Genomic DNA, 21427 nt, shown 5'->3' with positions numbered 1-21427 from the left:
CACTCCCTAAATTGCACTAATCCACCGAACGGTGGGACAATGAATCTTCCGTGTGATGCAGCATAACACATTCCTGACGAAGCTCCAAAATGTGGGAGTCGGAAGTGTGACAAATTGTCCAACTCTGTAACGATACAGGGTTGTTCTCAAGCAACATTCACCCCGCGTGCTAAAATTGAGCCATTGCAAGAGCCTTTGCCCACAAATTGATGGAATTGTACCATGTATATGTACATAGGTGTATTCTATGGTGAAAAGAACAAGGTATTGGCAAGTACGCGACCCAAATGCAGTTCCATATGCACTGTTCATGAATTTATGAGCAGCACATGTGAATTTTGCAGCCGGAAATGTCTGTTGCGTAAATTATTTATTCAATTTTGGCTACAGTACTACTGAAAGCTAAATGGCGAAATTTTATCTACTTTTAATCCTTTTATTCGGCTTTTTATATAAAATTCTATGTGCAAGATACATTGCAAGCATATTTTTATGCTTTCACAAAATAAAAAATATATATAATGAAAATTAAATATTTATTTATTATTTTTTTGGCTCCTTTTAATTTAATTTTGCCTTAAAAACCAAAGAGATTTATTTATTAAAATGATTTTAACCTAAAGAAAACTTTCATGAGAATCACCAACTTTGGGAAAATCTTTATTTTTCACATTGTCTCCCCCCACACAGTGAAGTGGGTCAAGCAATAATGATTCCTTGTGGGATAAAATTTAGAATCAATAAACCACATAATCCCAATTTTGCCGGAAAATTAATTAAGAAATAATGGCCAAATAAGTGAAAACAGTGAAGTTCGACAGCAAAACATTCACTCCCGGACAAAGTTTTTCCGCGTTCAGGTGGGATTCCACCACCCAGGAAGCATTTTTCTGCCCCCCACACAGACCTTCCGTGTTGCAGATGACCTGTGGGAAAGTCCAAAAAACCTGCAGGAAGTGATTTGTGTCGTGAAAATACAGAAAAATATCCCGTAAAAATTGGTCAGGGAAAGAATGTTTTGATTTTTTACTTCGCGCATTTTCACATATTTGACCGCTAAATGACCATAAATTTCCACTTTTCACGGCTTTCCTGGCACTGAGAACACTTCAGCAAAGCCCATTTTCACTTTTTCATGGAAAAATATCCCCAAATACTGAGAAAATAATACGAAATGAAAAACATGTTGAGTGCACAGAAAAGAATGATGAAAATGTCGGAAGCATGCGTCAGAGAAAGACGAAAGATACAGAAATACATTAGTGGGAGTGAAAGGGAATGACAAAAAAATGTCAGGAAAAAATGTCATGATCATTTTCTCTTGACATTCTTTTCCTGCATAGCACCATAAATCATCAAGCCCGCATGTGATTTGCAAACTAATCGTAGATTTTCCCACTTCCAAAATGGAATTTTCATCCAAGGAAATGCGATAAATTCTCCAAACTCAATTGGGGTTTCAGAAAAATTTAATTATGCTGCCCCTGAATTTCTCTCTCTTGGCTGAGGGTGAAAATATCTGTGTTGAACGAACAATTTCATTATTTTAATTATCTCTTCATAATTCTTCGAGGGTAGTTGGACAAAAAAAGATGAAGTGCATTTCAAAATTGTCGACAGGCATAGTTGAAAAAAAAATGCTTCCATGTGCAAATTTTTGCATTTGGGGAATTTTGTTAACATTATTTGCTAACGTGCTGACCTCACCCTTTGTGGAGAGAGTGCCACGCAATTTCGGGAGGGGTGGAGGGTTAGTATTGTGATTGTGTGCTATTTAACAATTTGCAATCAAGATCTGGGAACTGGGAAATTCGGAATGCAATAGATGAGCTGCCATTGCCGCCCCAAAAAGCCCCGGAACATGAGGGCTAGGGAATGGGAAAACAATCAGATTAGGGCAATGAATCGTGAAAACCCCAGCAGTGGAGTTTACGTGGCCATGTTAGGGGGGCTCTCTCAAATGAATATGATAATTGCTCCGAGGTATTTTGAAGGTTTTGTGAAATAATTCACACACAGCGCATTCAGGGATGGGCGTTAGGGATTTTAGGGTGGATCCCAATCATTAAAAGCTTTAGCCAATGTGCACGTCCAAGTTTACAAAATTATATTGGGAATGAGGGGCAAGAGCGACTTGTTGGTTGTTTTGCTGTCTAATCGGGGAAACAATGTTTATCTTCCCATCTGCTATGGAGCTACATGCACACGGCGGGAACATGAAATCTCTATCAATGTACCCCGCTCAATGCATAGAGTACAAAGTTAAAAGTTCATCAACCAGGTGACATCCCACACCAATTGTGTCTGTGCCCACCCTGCATTCATTTTCGGCGCTCTCCCCCCTAGACTTTTGGGGAAATCACATGGAGTAAGAATGTTGTCAAGCGTTGTCTGGTATTAAATTAAAAATCATAAGTTGTCTGTATGTGTACAGAAAGCTTCCCATAATAAACGAAAGTCTTTCCGTGTGATAATGAAATACGTGACAATTTTGCTAAATAAAGTCTCTGCACCTTTCCAACCAATCTTCGTTTCTTCCACACCTGCCACCCTCCTGTCCCCACCCCTCTAACCATCCCTCTTGGTTCCATGTGTTCACCAAATGCAGTTCCTCGTAATGAAATCCCTGTCGTTGGGTGCTGTGAAAGAGGTAAAACTTGCACTCCCACCCCCTCATTCCGTGAGCTCTCGAATTAAAATGATAAATTCGACCATAAACTTAAGGGTGGCCCTTCTGTTAATTTTCCCTCACTCAAATTACATCGTACATACACCTTTAATTCTAATGAAATTGTGTTGCTGCGTACACTTTCAAAAGTTTTATCTCTCTGTTTACCATCAAAACCACCCCCCGCCCGAAGAAGTGATTTATTCATTGACTTTCACTTTGAAAAGTTAATCAAGTTCGAATGGAACTTTGAGTGAGACTATTAAAGCTCATAATCGAGTTAATAGAGTTAACTTGATAAATCTGTAGGGTGAGATTTGAGGTTAAAGCAATTTTGACGGTGTTTAATACACTTTTAGATTGCTGTTAGATAAATTTGAATTAAATGAAGGGAAAAGGTACATAATAAATAAGAGATGTAATTAACATAAAAAGTGCAAAGAGCAATGTTCTAATACTGGTATAAAAAATCTCCAAAAACTTTGCAAGAAAGCTTTTTTGCTTCAAATTGCTTTAAGTTCTTCGTTACCAAGGGATGTATTTATCTGGCAAATATTTTGCATTTTTAAGCGAATATTTGCGAATGAATATTTCTTTTGCTAAAAACCGATCAAATCAAAACCGAAAAAAGAATCCAAAAACGTATTTAGGACTTTTTGCTTTGAATTTAATCTTTTTTTTTTGAGATCGAATTTACTATTTTTTAGCTTGAATTTAGAACTCTTCGGCTGAAATTTACTACTTTTCGGTTTGCTTTAATTGCTTTTTTGCATGAATTTATCATTTTTAGGCTAAGGTGTATCTGAATCTGAATAATCTGAATAATTTCGTCCAGATAAACCCGCCTTGTTTCTTACCTTATTGTAGGTATTGTTGGCGCGAATTCCAGTTGAATTCCCCTCAACTGAAGCGCCAAATTGTAACCAGCGGGAAATAGAACAAGCTGCCCAGCAGCACATAAAGAAACTATTTTAACCGTTGAGAAGTGCAAAAATCACCCAAGAGTGCGGACAAAGAAAGTTTGTGAAGACTTATTTTAAATTAAATAAAATAGAAATTAAGGAGAAATTCCCTAAGTTTTAATTGCTGTCCCCTCTTGGAAGTGCTTCTCCAAAGTGCACCACATCCGGACCCATTCGTTTCCAAACGAAATTGGCGCCAATCCGGAGATCTCTTCATCCTCCGGGGCTTTCATCGAGCCGGAGGAACAACTAATTAATTCTCTATATATTTAAAGGTATTCATCCCAACAATTGGTCCTTCGAGCCGGAGGAACAACTAATTAATTCTCTATATATTTAAAGGTATTCATCCCAACAATTGGTCCTTCGACAGTGTTCACCAGCGGCGGTACAGTTACCATTCAATCCTCTGCCGCCGAGCTTCCAATGACTGTCGCGGAGAAGCAAAACGACCAGCCAATCTCAATGCTCAGGGATGAGACGGTCTGTCGTCTTGAGGAATCCCGGATATTCTCATCATCGCGGACCCAAGACACAGTGTTCTTCAGCCTCAAGAGTGTCACAGAGAAAAGGCCAAGGAATTACTTCGTCCAGACAGAAAATGCAGAGTTCCAATTTGCAACAATCCCTGAGACACTATCTTCATCACTTCAGCCACAAGACGCGATTCAATATGCCCTCTGGAACTGGCCATTTCTTCACGGTGTTTTACTTGGGATGAGATATCACGGCGGGTCGGTGTTGGATGAATTTGCGCTCTCACACAATCAAACTCAAATACCTAACCTCATTTTGGGCATGTCCGGAAAGTCAGTGATGGGGCGTTTGGCAATCATCCCCCACAGTCTGCTGGGCCTGCGGGAACTCATCACATTCGCATTGGATTCCCCCCGCAGCCCTCTTCCATGCTCGTTGGACATTGAGGAAGCTGATCCCGCTCAGCATCAAACCATTAAATCAAACTACAGAGTTTATGACTCAATCAATCATGTTTCTCGGAGATTTATTCAATTCCGGATGCTCACAATGGACAATAGAGGGAAGCCTTTGGTGACGTTTGGAGCTCCTCAGAATGGTGAGAACTTGTTGACATCCCCGTGCATGTCGGCCAATCCCTCCAGCGGTTTATGCGGCGACACAAATGCGTCAGATGGCCAACATGGAAATCTCAACCGTCATGGGCTCTTGGACACACCTGGAAACTGCCTCGACCTCGTACACCAATCCGTGCGGATTCCTGTGCTGCAGGAACAGCAGGATGCCCACAGAGAATACATCGGGATTAATCTCGGGAACAATCAGAAGTCGCCCAGCAAAACATTGCGCAGTTCGTGTGTTTCTGTGGATGACAAAGGAATTATGCAATTAGATGTACTACCCATCAACGCGCAATTTCACCCAGGTGAGAATTATCCAATGATCTTACCTGGTGGATCATTTACAAGGTGGATTTTGCGCAATTTACACCTGTTCCGGAGGCACACAACATTCATTTTCACGCCCGTCAATTCACGTCACAAGTCGAATCCCACTTTCGAATGGCGTCGGATAATTCTGGACAATTTCCGAGGAGATGTCGTGCGTTTCCACCGAAAACCACAAATCCGTGAACAAGTTCTGAAATTACTTCCGCTGCCTGAATTCAACCATCCCAAGGTACTCGCATCCCCTGGCATTGATTTGGTGGATCCCACTCCATTCAAAGCAAATGAATTTCGCTGTGTGCTTGTCATTAAACTGTTGGTGACCGCGGATATTTGCCCAAAATTGAAGTCAATGCAATCAACATTGTTGGAGATCGCGGAAACCCTTTGGGCAAGTCTACAAGAATTGGCATCACAAGGAAGAAACCTCATGAAAGTCCACCCGGACACAGTATCAACGTTCTCAGTACAACCAACCAGCTCAAGAAATCGGCCAACTTTCAACGACAATGAAGTTTCGGTGATTTCACAGGGTTGCTGGGATTTCCCCCCGCAGTATGTTGGCGCGAATTCCAGTTGAATTCCCCTCAACTGAAGCGCCAAATTGTAACCAGCGGGAAATAGAACAAGCTGCCCAGCAGCACATAAAGAAACTATTTTAACCGTTGAGAAGTGCAAAAATCACCCAAGAGTGCGGACAAAGAAAGTTTGTGAAGACTTATTTTAAATTAAATAAAATAGAAATTAAGGAGAAATTCCCTAAGTTTTAATTGCTGTCCCCTCTTGGAAGTGCTTCTCCAAAGTGCACCACATCCGGACCCATTCGTTTCCAAACGAAATTGGCGCCAATCCGGAGATCTCTTCATCCTCCGGGGCTTTCATCGAGCCGGAGGAACAACTAATTAATTCTCTATATATTTAAAGGTATTCATCCCAACAGGTATTATTTGTCTTTTCATAAGAAAGTATTTAAGGAAATTATTTAATTTAATTTATTAATAATTAATTTAATAATTTAATTTATAGAAAAAATTAAGAGTAATTAATTTTTACCAAAGAACTCCCATGAGAAGCCCCACTTCCTCTCTCTACGAATTTTTAATGCAATTTCCCACATTGATGCAACAAATTTTTCATCTCTACAAGTTTTGAGGGCGTAGAACAAAAATTAAACCATAAAATAGCCACCAGTATATAGAGGAACATAGTGAAAAGGTTAATTTGGGTTGAAATCACTTGAGGCGAAATGAATTCGAGAGGCGCTCCATTACATGATTTAGCACTTTTCATTGTGCACCAAGATTTGTTCTCGGGGCACCATTTGATAACAACGAAACTGTCTCTCTCTCGCCCTCCCCGCCGAAAAGCTCGTCTGTTTGAGGAAGTAAAACTTTGTCTACAGCTTTTTAAATATACATAGTTCCACACACACTGTGCTGCGCTATATACGCTACGGGGGAAGTTTTCTTCCCACCCGGGATCGTGTGGCAAAAAGGATGTAAATTCACGAGACTGCCCTAAATCGTTAGTCGTGTGAAATTGCTGCTGAAAATAAGAAATAAAATCCGTATTGTTTTTTATACTATTGTATGAGAAGGAGAATAGTTCTAGGAGAGAAGGAGCATCTTCTTTGAGAGTGTGCCTGTCTCCAAGTTGGGCCTCCCACTTCTTTGCGGGGGGGGGGCTATATAAAGGGCGGTAGTTAAAGTGCAATTTCACGCTTGTCTGATCAATGTGTAAAATTGTCTGTGGGTTTAGCTTGGAAAAGTCGAAGAAGTAGCCAAGCGATAGCGCCTTCATTTTGCAATATAAGAAAAGTCACAAATGTTCTCCCCACACGTACCACGCCAAAAGAAAGTAGAGCGAGAAGAGACAAAAAAAGTGCACGAAAGGACAATGAGGAAAATAAAATTTATTCCCTACAGTGGTGATTTCCTCAAGAGGATACTTTTGCAACTATGTTTTTGCCATTTATTATTCAACGCTGTCTCTTAAATATTCCTTCCAAGCTAAATTTAATTACAATTCATTACATCCAAAATGGAATGCAATTTCCCCACAAATGCGACCACAATTCGTCACATGGTTACGGATTTCTCGCCACTCCTGCGCTGCTGAAAATGTTATGCGTTCATCGTTCCAACTGAAGAATTGGGGAGGATACGGGTGTGGGTGGTAAATGTTGGCTTTACCACCCACCCTGTACTATATGTGTATGTGTACGAAATAATTCTTGATGCACGTTCCAATGCTATACGATGGTGTTTAGACCATCGTATTGTCAGCTCCCTAATTAGTCTCATTCAATTTCATCACGAAATTATCGTATTGGGCAACTCAATGTTATACTTCATACATTGACACCTATCTCATACCAAGACTACATAAAAATTGATAGAGCTTTTGCTAGAGCTTTTGAATTATATTTTTAAGAAATTTTAATATTATTTTTCTTTCAATTATAAGTAAAAGAAAATATGCAAATTTTGATAATTTAATTTTTTCACGTTATAAGTATTTAAAATTCAAAAAAAAATCTAAAAAAATATATAGCTAAGATTGAATTAAAATACGAAGAATTTTTTTTTTGAAATTGCTCGCGACTTAGCACTTTTTTTTTTTTGAATACTCTCTCAGTGTTTGACTTATTGCAATATTTCTCAAGAGAGACATGCACCACAACCACGTCTTCTGGAAGCATCATGGCGCGAATTTATTAATTCGACATCGGTTATTATCATGGTGGGGACTTGGCTAATGAAATACGTGACTACAATGTTAATATGAAATCTTCCGTCTCAAAACTAACCCCCTCCCCCCCCCGCTATGATTCTTTTTACTACCCCTCCTTGAGATACATCCTCTTCATTGATTGGCAACATAGAGCGGAAGATGAATTTTCCTTTTCCCGGAAGTGTTATATATTTCACACCTACATAATATTCGCAAAGTTAATTGATATATTTTCTTACAACAATGATGAAGAAAAGTGTGAAAGAATTGAGACAAGAAGAACGAGAATGTCGAGTAAAGTGAAATGTCTATGCCAATGGGAGTGCAGCAATTTAGGGGCTCTCGAGTCAAGTGGATGTGCATAAAGGGGGAGTGCTAAAAGGCGGTAAGTTGTCGATAATGGAGAATAGATTGGGTCATTAAATCATGTAAGTTCCGAATGGATTATTTGCTGTTTTCGCCCATTCCACCCCCACAACTCAGCACAACCCCCTAAATCTCCATTTATAGCACAAGCTAACAACATTTTTCTCCTCATTTTACTTTCAGTCCTTGCCTTTTGTCTACTCATTGCTTTTTCGTTCAATGCGGTCTCACCGATTTGCCAAGAGAAAGAAGCAGAGAAGTATGCCCCAGAGTGGACCATAAATCCATCATGTCAATGGCTGTGATGCCTTTCGGACAGAATTTGAGGGGTAGCTGATGCTATCTGGTATTTCATTCTCCAAATAACGAGGATACCAAATGAGGTAAAGCACAAAAAAATGGAATGGAGATCCACCAGTTTCATTGCAATCAGATAAATGGAAAATGTCAGAAGAACTCAAAATCAAAATTCTTCTCTAAATTAAAGAGTGGATCAGTTCTGCTGTCTATATATTTAATAGAAGAAATTGTGATTTTTCTAAACGAAATATAATATTGAAAAAAGCTCTTAATTCAACTTGAACATCCCGAAAGCAAAGCTTGTTGTCTGAAGCACCAATTTAAGACACCCTGAGCTCAATTTTCTCCACAAAACACGTGTTGTGAGGCTGAAAAAATGCAAAGCAAAGTCAGCGACTATGGGACTTTCAAGTCCATAAAATAAACAGAAAGCTATTGATTCTTCTTTTCCATTTAGCTCTTTTTTTTTACCCCCATCATAAGTTTGAAACTTCATGTGACTGGTGCTACATGTGAAGTACCATAATACTATACTTCGCTTGCCTGACTATTGCCCGAGACTTTAGCCCTTGACCGCAGGACAACGAAAAAAGTTTAAAATGCAAAGTTGGAGCTTTTTTTCCCTTCATATAGCAGCGCGGCAGAAAAGCCAAACCGAAGAGGGTACGAAATTATGGGTGTGGTTGTGACTCCATGTGAGTGACATTTGAACTTGAAAGTGTTATTGCGAAAGAATAGCTCCTGCATGCGATCGTGGTAATCGTAAATCACTCAAGAGAGTCTGAGGAGCTTAGTGGTATTCGGGATGGGAAAAAAATCCAAAGAGAAAGACTTTTCCAAGAGGATTACTTGAAACTTTGCAACTTTACGGTTTCCCCACCTTCCTTTTCTTCTCCTCTTCAAACTTATTCAGTATTTACAGCAATTATTGAATGCTCTCGGAGAAATTCCAGACGAGCGTTCATGTTTTTCAACATATATAGTTTTCTGATGAAAAGTTTCCAATAACATGAAAATAACATTGATTTTTGAGGTCCTTAAAGTTTTAATTTAAAGCTATGTTTCACGAAAACTTTTAAACTTTGGAGAAAATTTCTTCAATACTTCCTGAATTTATAAAATAATTTGTGGCTTAGTTAATCCTTTTGATCCTGTCTAAATTTTTAATTATTATTCGAGCTTTTCATAACTATTCCAATTTTAAATATTCAGATAAATTTTATTCAAATGGAATTTGTGGAATTTGTTGAGCATAAAATCTTTAAAATAAATCGCTTTTTCGTCTACCCAAGAGGGTTGAAAGTTAAACCTTATAAATCGTCCCTCAATTCTAATGCTCTTCGCTCCACACAATCAGGCAGATGGGAAAGTGAAACTTCGCATGATGGTACCAAGTCGTTTGGCTCTTATCTTGCTTTTATTGCACATGCCAGAATAGCCATCGACAGAGCGAACAATTAGAATTTATAATAAGTCCAATTAGTTTTGTGCATTAATTCTCTCATGTACATGCGGGTTTTGTTACCGAAATATGCGGGTTTTATTCCCAAAGGGACATTCTCACCACAGAAAGCTAATATTGAGATCTGCAAGTTTGTTCGGCTTAAAGTTACCGCATCGGATAAATTTGCAACTTCCCAACTGAAGCATAGCATTTAATTTTCCATCAATTTCCATTCCCCTCTGGAGGAGACTTTCAAAATTTCTGTGTGTTTATGCGCGCATTTTCTGCAGACCATTGCTAACACACGGAGACTTTCCCATTCATGGAGGTGAGTTATTAATCATCATCTCTCACCATCGCGCGCTCGTTCTTTGATATTTATTGCACAAATTAACACTGGTACGGCAACGAGAACTCCCACGAGAGCTACACAACACACACCGTATATACTCCTTGGGGTTGCGACCCCACGCGCATTTAATTCAGCCTCTAATTCATCACTCAGCCTGCATGGGCGAATAAAAAGTCGCATTGTTTGCCTTTTTGGGGTATATTTTGATTGACGAGGCGTCATTCTATTAATTCCACATACACAGCAGCAACGTATAAGCTTTAAGCCACTCTCGCAATGAGGGGGGGGGGGTCAAAATCCAACCAACCCCTCGTTGGATTTTCACATTGTTTTGCAATCAAACTGATTAAAGATAGGCGAATAAAAAAAATCAGAAAGCTTTTCAAATGTTTCTTGTATGCAAGCTTTTGATAGATTTATTTATTTTTACTTTGGTATTTTAGTATTTATTTTGATTCAAATTGATCCAATTTTTTAAATGGATTTTTATGTTAAAATTTGATTAGTTTAAACTCTTCTTTTAACAACACATGATAGAGATTCAAAGCACATAAGATGCATAATGTTTTGAAAAATGAATAAATTTCTTTTATGTGAAAAGTTTGACTTTTGGGTGAAATGTGAGAAAAATCGAGTAAAAATTTTGATTCATGGCCTCTGCACGAGCTTGAAAATTTGCATTGAAAAGAGATAAGAAAATTCTGATAATGTACTTTCAACATTCAAGCAAAGCTCCCGCATCGACAGTTGATCTTCGTCAAAATATTCCGTCTTGACTTTCATTGTAAAATGATTAATTTGGCATATGCGGGAGGCTTGTTGACAAACAACGTCAATAAGATTTTTTAATGGATATTTTCTTCATCATCAAAGATCCATTTAATGCACCGAGATTAAAATTCAATAAAGAAGATAATTTTTAAATTGCCCAGAAAAGATTTTTTTTTGCTCTTTTAATTATGGGACGTCTTGTTTTCCCTTTATTAACCGAAGATTTTCCATCGTAACGCGGAAAAACAAATACGGAGAGAAGAGATTGAATTTATGCGATTAAGGTATAGGGAGAGTCTCTTATACTTTTTCGCCCATTGTTGGGCCATTCACAGTTTTGGTCATAATAATGGTGACTGGCAAAAGTTAAGCCATTTATCTTTCTTACAATTGTTTTCAACTTTGTGAAGCGATTTTCACTGCAATCATAATTTATACAATAAAATAGAACGTGGGCAAAACGAAATTTTCACGGAAAAATATGATTCATCCGCTTTTCAGCTTTCTCTATTTACCCTACCCTACCTCCGCGCTCAACACACTGTTGGAACGCCGAAATAATTTAATAAAACGCAATGTTTAAATTCCCTCGTGGAATCCACTGAGCGTTCTGTACATAATAATTACGTAAACCACAAAAAATATAAATATTGCAAATTCTTTTTAAATTCGCTCTACCATATAAATATTATTAATTTCATATGCACTTATTTACGTTTGAAAAAAAAAATATGCATAAAATATGCATAAAAAATTCCCTAAAGCAATTTTAATTAATACCCTCTAAAATTATTAATATTTGCCCGAGAAGGAGATGGTCGGAGAAATTTATTAAAATAATTTTCTCTTTCTGGAACAGTCATAAATTTTAGTGCAAAGTGGGACAAAGTTGTTATGTTTTTTTTTTTGAAACATTTAGCAAAAGACGAAGAGACCAATTTATTAGCATTATTTTTCCTTTCTGCAAAACATGCCGTAATGCATAAAACCATAACTTTTTTTTTTGCCACAAAACTCCTTCCACAATTTAATTAAAAGTCAACTAACAAGAGCCGGGAAGAGAAGTTAATGCATCCCATTTATATAGTGTTTTCAAAGGGGTTGACAACTGGTATTGTAGTATTGTAAAATTAAATGAAGAATTTCACGAAAAAAATATTTCAATTAACCCTTGGAGGATTTTTCTGTACAAAGTGGCCAATTAGACTCTTTTCAATTGCCCCAGAATTAAAATCTATTTAACATTTCGTGATAAATTCTGCATCTATGTGTAGGGAAGTTTCATTACTGCAATATCATCGAAAGAAAAATTGGAAAAATATTTTCTTTTGAGAGAAAATTGAGGTCAAATATTTGAGGTTAAAAACCTCGATCCTCCAAGTGTTAAAAGATGTTTTCATGTCAACCTTTACGTCTCTAATCAATTTATTTCACAATTAACCCTTAATTGTCATTGTGTGAAATGTCTTGAACATGCTAGCTAGCATCCCCTTCATCCCCTGTTTTAATGGTCAATGTTTTCGCCTTTCATAAAACGAGGCACATTGTCGAGAAAAATGAAATGGAATAGTGTGGAGGAGGAAAACCGAGATGAACTCACTATATTCTTTTATACCAAACCGAAATGCTAACTCTTGACTTTCATTGTGTGTAATGGCGCAATGAAGAAATATAATTGAATGGACAACAAAAGGAGTGTCCTCCTTGTCCCATTCGTTTTGTTGTTAAATCCCCAAGAGAAGGACACAATGGAATGTGAATGGCAGGACAAAAAGACACGGATAAGACTCTATTTGCATACAGATTTATTTCAAATTAAGTTCAATATTTTCTTCATTTTTTTTTTTCGGGGGAGCTTTTTCTTTTTGGAGATCAAAAAGTTTTCCAGCAGCATTTTCCTCGGTTGTGCAATTTTCCATTCTTTCTCTGGGGGCGGTGTGTATGTTGGGTTTTTTATATGAAGACAATGGTGGAAGAAAGGGGTGTAATGATAGTTTGGCTGGAGTTTGTATTTCTTGAAAATACACCCCATAATCCTTTTTCCATTTCCTTTTTATTCCAAAATGCACATATATACGACTTTGTACGGTGAATTTAGTGCTTTTAATCCTATTAATTCGCTCTTAAGAAGATTAAATGTTCAATTGTCTTCATATTGATGTTGCCATGTGCTTGAAAATTGCTCTGTCTGCGCATTTTGTGCAACATTGGAAAATGTGGAATTATTGAAGGGCCTCCCTCAAACAGAGGTTTATACAATGGCACAGCAACATTAGATGCGGGGGCTCTATCTGCGTGTTTGTCAGGAGGAAAAGTCAATCTTCTGAAGAAAAGGGGTTTAAATATGGAAGGAAATGCGCTTTTCCCGTACAATGATAGGTTTAATCCCAACGAATATTCTCCATTGGAAGGAGTTGCAAAAATTCTTGGCCCTACGTGGCTTTGATTGTAATTCTGAGAAGAAAAATTTATTACTTTCTTCTTCTTGCTTTTTTGTCTTTAAAGCTTGAAAATATTATCTTCTCCTAGAAGTTATTAATTAACATAATATGTGTACGCGTAGTCCTCCTTTTTTACCATCCTGGTAGAAGCTGAGAACTTTTGAACAACCTGTATAGCAAAATGCGATAATCATGTTGGAAATGGAGCAGCAAAATTTTGTGTAGTTGATAAATTATTCACACACAATGCTGTCAACACTGTATTGACTTTGTCCTAAACTCCCCGTGGAGTCACCGTACCACAGGTGAAATTAAATTTTACACATCCTCCACTAGACTAGAGCCCATTGATATTCCAATACTATACATATTTCATCATCCTCCACCCCCCCAGTGAGACACTCAGCAGTCAATCACATTTCTAAAAACGAATAATACCCCCTTGAATTTCCATCATCATCCGACTGGAGAGGATCTCTTTGCTTTTTTTTGTACCATATGCCCCAATCTCTCTCTGTGTGTCTAGCGTACCGTGAGTAAAATGTGGGTGGATTAACGTGAGAGTCACCCCCTTTATACATATATCCTTCGTAATTATAAACGACAACTTCATCCCCATCGACAGTCACATGCAAAGGAGACTTAAGCTGGATGGCGGTGAGTGCAAATTGCGGCACAAAGAGAAAATATCATAGAAGAGGAACTAAGCAAAAGGGCGGAGTTTTCTTTTAAGCAGAGGCGGTGTTATTAATTTTCCAAACATTCCGCGTGATTTTTATTTAGTCCCTTTGATGTGTGATTTCGATATGGGGGTGGTTGGTGGTGACAATGCTTCTTTGAAGTGTGCAGAAAAACATCCAATGATTGCATTCTCTTTGATTGTTTTTTTCTCACTTCTCTCTTTCAATTCAAAATTAAACTCACACACATAATTATTATGTTGGTGTATTACAAAAGGCGATAGAAATACTTGAGCTTAACATATGTTTCGACAAATAAAATTAAGCTTTTATAGAGAAAAGTTTCGAGATAAAAAAAAACATTAAGCGATTTAATGCAAGAACTTTAAATAGAAAAAAATATTGTTTTATTATTAGAAAATACCGCAATGAAAATTCTCCCCTAAATATCACCCCACCCCCGTAAAAGAAGCATCATTCTCTCCTTGAGATAATATGCAAACAAAACAGAGAGGGAATTTGATTATTTTGCTAGATATTACTCGCTTCTATTACCAAAATTGTTTTATTATTCCCAGTCCTATTTACACATTTATTCGGTGCTTTTTCTTTAAACAATTGTGGGCGAAAGCGATTAAAGAAGTTAGCTTTATACTTTAAGGGGGTGGAAGCTCGCTTTCCACTTTTTGGATCTGTGAGTGGAAAGAAGTGCGTAGTGTAAATAATCCCCACAATACACGTGTGAATTTTGCACAGGGGATGAAAATCGCTCGATCTACGCACCGCCGGAGGGGAGTGAGGAGAAGTAAATGTGTATTTTACGCCGAAGGGAGGAAAAGTGCTTGATTGTATCTCATCGACTTTCATTCACGAGATTGAGGAATTTATCGAGGTTTAAGTTCCAATTTCTCTTAACTTTTTGTGCTACTTTTGGCAGAGATTTTTTTTATTTGGGAATAAAATCAATGCGGGGGTGTTCGAAGAGGTGAAGCAAAGAAAAATCGTGTTAGTTCTCATGGCGAGAGGTGAATGTTCGTTCGACTTTTTTCAATGATTTCATCCATGAGATAAGAAATTGGAAGAGAAAAGTCTATTCGAATTATAGAATTTTTCTTCAGGAGATATTTCCAATGTTCAGTTTTTTTTTCGAAAGCCTCTCACGTTTTTTAGTCTTTATTCGATTTCCGATATTTGTTTTTTTATAAGTGTAAAAGAGAAAGAAAATCGAGGGGGTTTCTTAATAATGATTTCTAAATTTAAAAGGATGATAAAATAAATTATTTGTTGAAATTTGCAAAATAAATTGTAAAGCATTTATGAAAAGCTCTAAAAAGTTCTTTATTACCCAAAGCTTTTCTTTTTGTAACAAAATGATTAAAAATAAGCTTTTAAAAATATTTAGGCACAAAATTATTTTTAAAGAAAAAGTTTTTTTAACAATTTTCTTTGCAATGTGTAAGAAAAATCCATTAGCTATGCACAAAAAAGAATTTTTTAACGATTAACAACCCCTCTAAAAAAAACATAAAACAATTCAGAATATTTTACACATTTTCCCCGTCAAAGGGAAAAGAAGATTTCCTGGACTAAATTCTCGTGGAAATCCAAAGTTTTCATGCAATGTTATAAAGGGAAAAAAAAGACTGGATAGAGAGCATCACGTGCCGTCTCGGGGAATAAGATAAAAAGTTTTTCTCTTGTTGAATTTTCCTTTTGCCCCCCCCCCCCAAACATGCTATATATTTTATTTCATTCGCCTCCTTAGAGCATTACAGATCCATCCCGCACATCCCTTTTGCCATGTTGGATGTATTTTTTTTGTGTGAGAAGAAAATGTCTTGTCAAATTGAGACGCAAGTCGAGAATTCTGACATCCAAATAACATTAGGAGCAAAAGCATTAAGGTACGACCACCAGGCGTCCCCATTGCTACGGTGAGAATTACTTCCTTTTGGAGTTTCTCCTTTTGGCTTTCCAGGTGAATTTTATGTGTATCAAGATAAATGCGATATGAAATAATAATGATGGTTTCACAAGAACGAACCACCCATCCAGCCCAACTTCTTTTTTTTTTTGCTGACCATCATGGCAGGAAGAGGAAAAAGGGAGTGAGAGGGAGAGAGAGAGAGGGAAAAAAAAGATGATTCAATAGAGGGATGTTGTAAACACTAATTTGGGTCGTGATACAAACACACATTGTACGAGGAAAAACACACGCGGGGAAATGTAGGGTAAACACAGTGCGAAAGTGGGTGAAAATTCAGCATTATCTCCTGGCGAATTTGCCAAAACCCACAGCAATATGCGATGAAGGTGGATCACATCGACATGGGAATATTAACAAAATAATTAAGTTACTCCCAACCCGTACCTCCTACCCCCAAAATGTATAAGACAAATTAATACCAACACAGCTAATTTATCTTACTCGCTGATGAAGTCACGAGAAGGTATTTCATGGTCTTAATTTCGATTAATTCCAAGAGCAATCTTTCTATCAAACTCTCCTCTACCTATGTACGTATTTTATTCCCCGAAGACTGAGAAAATGTGTGCCAAGAAATACCACGTTTGGCCGAATAAATTATTCAGTAGCCAGCCAGGATGTGTCAGTCAATCTTCTCCTGTTGTGTCAAGAAGCACTCACCAAATGGATGGTACGCACTCACAGGACCAAAAGCATCTCCCACACAAGGATTACATTTGAGAGTAACACTATATATAGCACATTTGAAAAGTCAACGTCATTAATAAGTTAAATTATTGTCCTTCGCATCATGGAAATTCTGCAAAATCAACGTCTCTCTATCTCTCTGTATGCTTTATTTGGATTTCAATTTTCCCTCTTCATCCGTCTTATTTGTGCATATGGTTGGGGGAGAGAAAATCCGTTTTTTTTTTTTCAAAGAATGGAAAATTCTTTTCAACATTCCAAAAAAGGAGTTTATTCATTTGAACCCTTGGAGGATGGAGGTTTCTAGCCCCAAAACTTTGGACTTACTTTTCTCTTAAAAGAATATTTTTTTCAACGTTTTTTTTTCTAGGAACTTGAGCAAATTGAATTTCCCTACATTATATGTAGAAATTATCCATGAATTGATGAATTCTGAAACAGATTTTAATTTTGAGACGATTCAAAAAAGTCAAATTGGCCACGGTGACCAGCGAAGTCTTTCGGTGTTAACAGTGAGTAAAAACAAAGGGCGATTAACTGACGAATATTATGATGTTTGTGGCGAATAATCCAAGGATTAACAAATAATCCGAATATTTTTCCGGACTTTCCGGATTAACACCCCTTGGAAAGAACGAAATTAAACCAGAAAACGAATTTAATACATATACGTTTTCGACTTAAATTCAGTATTTTTAAGACTTGAAATTAGAACTCTGTCGGCTTAAATTCAATATTTTTCCAGCTTCAATTTAATACTTTTTAAATTAAAATTAGAACTTTAATTGTGTAAATTTAGTACTTTTAGGAGCTTGAATGTACCATTTTTTTCTGTTTAATTTCAGTACTTTTTTTGGGGTTGAACTTACTACTTTTTAGGTTCAAATTCAGTACTTTTTAAGCTTTAAATAATACTTTTTTTTTTAAAAACACTAAATTTAAAACCTTTTGAGCTGGAAATTAGAGAACCTTTTCGGTTAAAGTTCAATAATTTCTAGGCTTGAAATTAGACTTTTTCGGTTTAAGTTCAGTACTTTGCGGGCTAAAAATTAGGAACTTTTTCAGCTTGAATTCTGTACTTTTGAAGTTCAAATTCAATACTTCTTCAATTACAACTTTTAAAGTTAAAATTTAGTACTCTTTCGGCATAAATTCAGTAATTTTTAACCTTGAATTTAGTACATTTTCGGTTTAATCTCAGTATTTTTAAGACTAGAAATAAAGACTTTTTTGATTCAAATTTAGCACTTTTTACGCTTGAAATTAGAACTTTTTCTGCTTGAATTTTTAAACTTTTAGGCATAAAATAAGAATTCTTTCAGTTTGAAATTTAGTACATTTTAAACTTTTTCGCTTTAATGCTAGTCTTAAGGGATAAAAAAACAAGAAATGTTAGTATTCCACATATTTAATTTAAAAATCTCGACAAGAAAGTTAGAAACTAAGAAATTCTATTAAAGACAATTTACTCCACACGGATAGATCTTTCTTGCCAACCTACCTACCACTTTTTTATTCCATCCATGCAATTAATGGAACACATTTGAGAGACATCTGGGGTATCCTTACTCAAGTCTGTAATGGGAATTGGATAGCTTGGAAATAGACTTCTTTTCAATATTTAATGTCTCTCAAATGGCAAGATTTCACATTATAAATTTGCATTGGGAGGACGAAGGAATGGGTGGGGACTGATGGGCAGGTGGAGGGTGATAATTTTATGGCTCTCTAAAGCAATGTGAATGGGTTGAAGATCTCTATGTGTGTGTGTTGGTAGCTCTTTCACCTGCTGACTTTCTCTCCCAACTTTCTCGCCTTGACACACCGCCCCTTTGTAGAGGATGGGGCCAGAGGTGAGAGGGCGAGGTGAATGGATATCCTGCGGGACTTATACTATTGTCTGCATTGCAGGTTCACACACACCGAGGTGCGAGTGCGACCGAAATGGGTGTCGCCTCCTCCGCCACAAATAAATTACCTAGAATACCCTGTGTGCTATATAACAGAAAATATGCTTCCGCGTCTAGAGAATAAATCCATTTAACTGCCACGGATTTTTTTTTTTTCCCAAAGGAACTTGCGATGCTATTCTTCCTTCAGAGCAGGAGAAATTAAAAGCACTAACTCATGGGTACACGGGCACGTTGCTCTTCTAGAGTGAAAGCATTTAGTGCAATATACCGGATGCATAAAGTATTGTTTATGAAGAATTTCTTTCAAAGAATTTGTGAATTTAAAAACAAATAATTAATATTTTATAAAAAAAAATGATGGATTTATCAAAATCGATCGAACACGCACTTCCTGCCATAGAATTAAGAAGAATAATTGCTGCACATAAACCCCAATACGTTCATCTTCGGTTAAATCCTGTTTTAGGGTCAAAATTTAGCTTTAAATAATGAACTCTAAACTTGAAGCTGTGCGTAGATTCTAATTATGATAAAGTGCTTCCCCCGTTGCCCCACTGAATTTTCTCCTCAAGTCGATTGAAGATACTTATTTAATCCCTCGTCAATTGCAAAATTGAGAAGAACGTTCCTTTTCATCGTTCCCAACCCCTAGCGCGATTCTACACCAAGAGATCCTAATCCGCCCACCTGCCTCTGCATTATTCATCATGATCACCCCACCTTCCCTATGCGGGGGTGAAGAGTGACAGGAATCAGGACAAGAGTGTTCGCACCGTATTTTACACACATATATCCTTACGAGGGGGAGCCCGCGATTTCCTGGGAATAAGGTACGCGCAGAGATTTGGATTTTATGGCCCGCGAATCACTTTGGGTGAATGCCATAGTAAAATCCTCTCTCGCGCGTCTTTTACATTTGCCGGGAAAATCTTGCAAAAAGCAGGGAAAGCCCGGGGAAAAAAGAAACGAGGGTCTCTCTCCTTGGGAGGATGGAGGGAATTTCGGTGTTTAAAAACGAATTAAATGTATGGGTATTTATACGACGATGCGCCCTTGGGGGTGGGATGAAGTGGGATACCGAGGGGAGGGGTGGCTCTTACACAGTAAAAGAATTATAGGATGGGAAGTTAAGGGATAATGACGATGCGTTTTCTAAGTTATTTAGCCCCCCGCACAAATTTTTCCCTCTCACGCCATGAATTTTTGAACAGACTGCTGGGCGATGGTGGGGAATGAGTTCTGCGGGAAAGTTTTTGGGTCCCTCTTTGGAGGTGGATGATGATGATGACTCTCGAGGGGGAAATATCTGCCAAGAAGAATGTGCATAACTTTCCTTCTGCGTGTCTCCCAGCCCGAGATTACACTTATAATTTGAGAAAAGTGTGTGACAAAATCTTTAAGACTCTTTTTTCTTCTTCCCCCGTCTTATACATCGCGCGTGAATCCCTGACGAATGGCGCAGCCCCTCTGCGGTACATATAAAATATATATATACATAATATAATATGTATAGAAGAAAAGAAAACCTCGGAGAGGCAAAAATATTTTTGGCAATGAGGAGAATGCGAAAAATATTCATTCGAATTGAGTCGTAAAAGTTGATTGCCACTTCCAGCAGCTGTCGCCTACGGGGCCTTCCTTCGTTGGTACATGTAGCACACACAAAAAAGGGACTCTCTTTTCTCGGTGACATTACACAGCACATGGAAATTGTGGAAATTCCTCCAGGAAACTGAGCAAAGTGCTCCCAATCGTTTCTCCTTGCTTGATTTTCTTCTATATATTCTTTTCCTTCTTCTCGTTTTTTTTCCTTCATGCTCTTCTTCTGCGCTTTTCCATCCACTTTTCACGTGTCCTTGTCGTCTTTGCGATATACACCACCCACCACCCACATCCCAAAATCACAGGGCTTTAGTATGCGTGGGGGATGTAAATTTGTGAAACACCAAAAATTTGCTTCACTATCGTAATGAGAATTTAATAGAGTGATTCATATTTTGTGGTGGAAAATAGCAACATAGCATGAGAGATGGGAAGTATATATAGCAGCTGCTACCTATATCGTGTAAACATCATTTTTTGCTCATTTCTTATGCTCTGAATAAATTTTTCTTTTCATTCGATTTATGTAAATAAATCATGCTATTGCGTAGTTTTTCGAATCTTAAGAAAATTGTTGTCATTTATGATTTTTTTTTTGGTGCAATAGGACGTCTTATTAGCTAGAATTCAGCGACGTTTTGATTTCAATTTGTTTTTGATTTTTTTTTGGTACTCATAAAGTGGAAATCAGTAAAAATGTTAGAGTAACCACAGATGATGGTCGTGTAGCGGCCATTTTGAATTTTTACAGATGAATCTCTTTGATTTTTCACCGGTTTGGCTTATACGTTAAACTTCTTAATTTTTTCCAATAAAAACTCTTGATCAAAAATTTGAAAAAAATTGTTATGAGTCAGTATAAATATCTAGAAGATCTGGGAATATTTTAGAATATTCAATTAAAGTCGATAAACTATCTTTTCACCATGGAAGGGTATTTCAAAAGAACCTAAAGAATAAATTAAGAGAACAACGAAAAATCAAATAAAAAACTTTTTTAACAAAAACAATTTTTAATAAAAATAAAATTCTTTATTTATTTTACTATGAAGTGTTAGACGATTATTGGAGAAGGATATTAATTTCCACAATCAAAA

General features: G+C 37.2%; 1 protein-coding gene across 1 annotated transcript; it reads left to right on the top strand.

Annotated features, from left to right (window-relative positions):
• Nucleotides 1-3548: 3548 nt before the first annotated feature.
• Nucleotides 3549-5809, top strand: LOC129791333 (uncharacterized). Its single transcript, XM_055829458.1, has 2 exons — nt 3549-3905; nt 3973-5809. The coding sequence occupies exon 2, from the start codon at nt 4057-4059 to the stop codon at nt 5632-5634; it is 1578 nt and encodes a 525-aa protein (XP_055685433.1). The 5' UTR covers nt 3549-3905; nt 3973-4056; the 3' UTR covers nt 5635-5809.
• Nucleotides 5810-21427: the final 15618 nt, after the last annotated feature.

Source organism: Lutzomyia longipalpis, chromosome 2 (assembly GCF_024334085.1).
Source record: "Lutzomyia longipalpis isolate SR_M1_2022 chromosome 2, ASM2433408v1".
NCBI classification, from domain to species: domain Eukaryota; kingdom Metazoa; phylum Arthropoda; class Insecta; order Diptera; family Psychodidae; genus Lutzomyia; species Lutzomyia longipalpis.
Note: the sequence above shows the minus strand (reverse complement) of the source record. Positions and strands in the feature narration are given on the sequence as shown.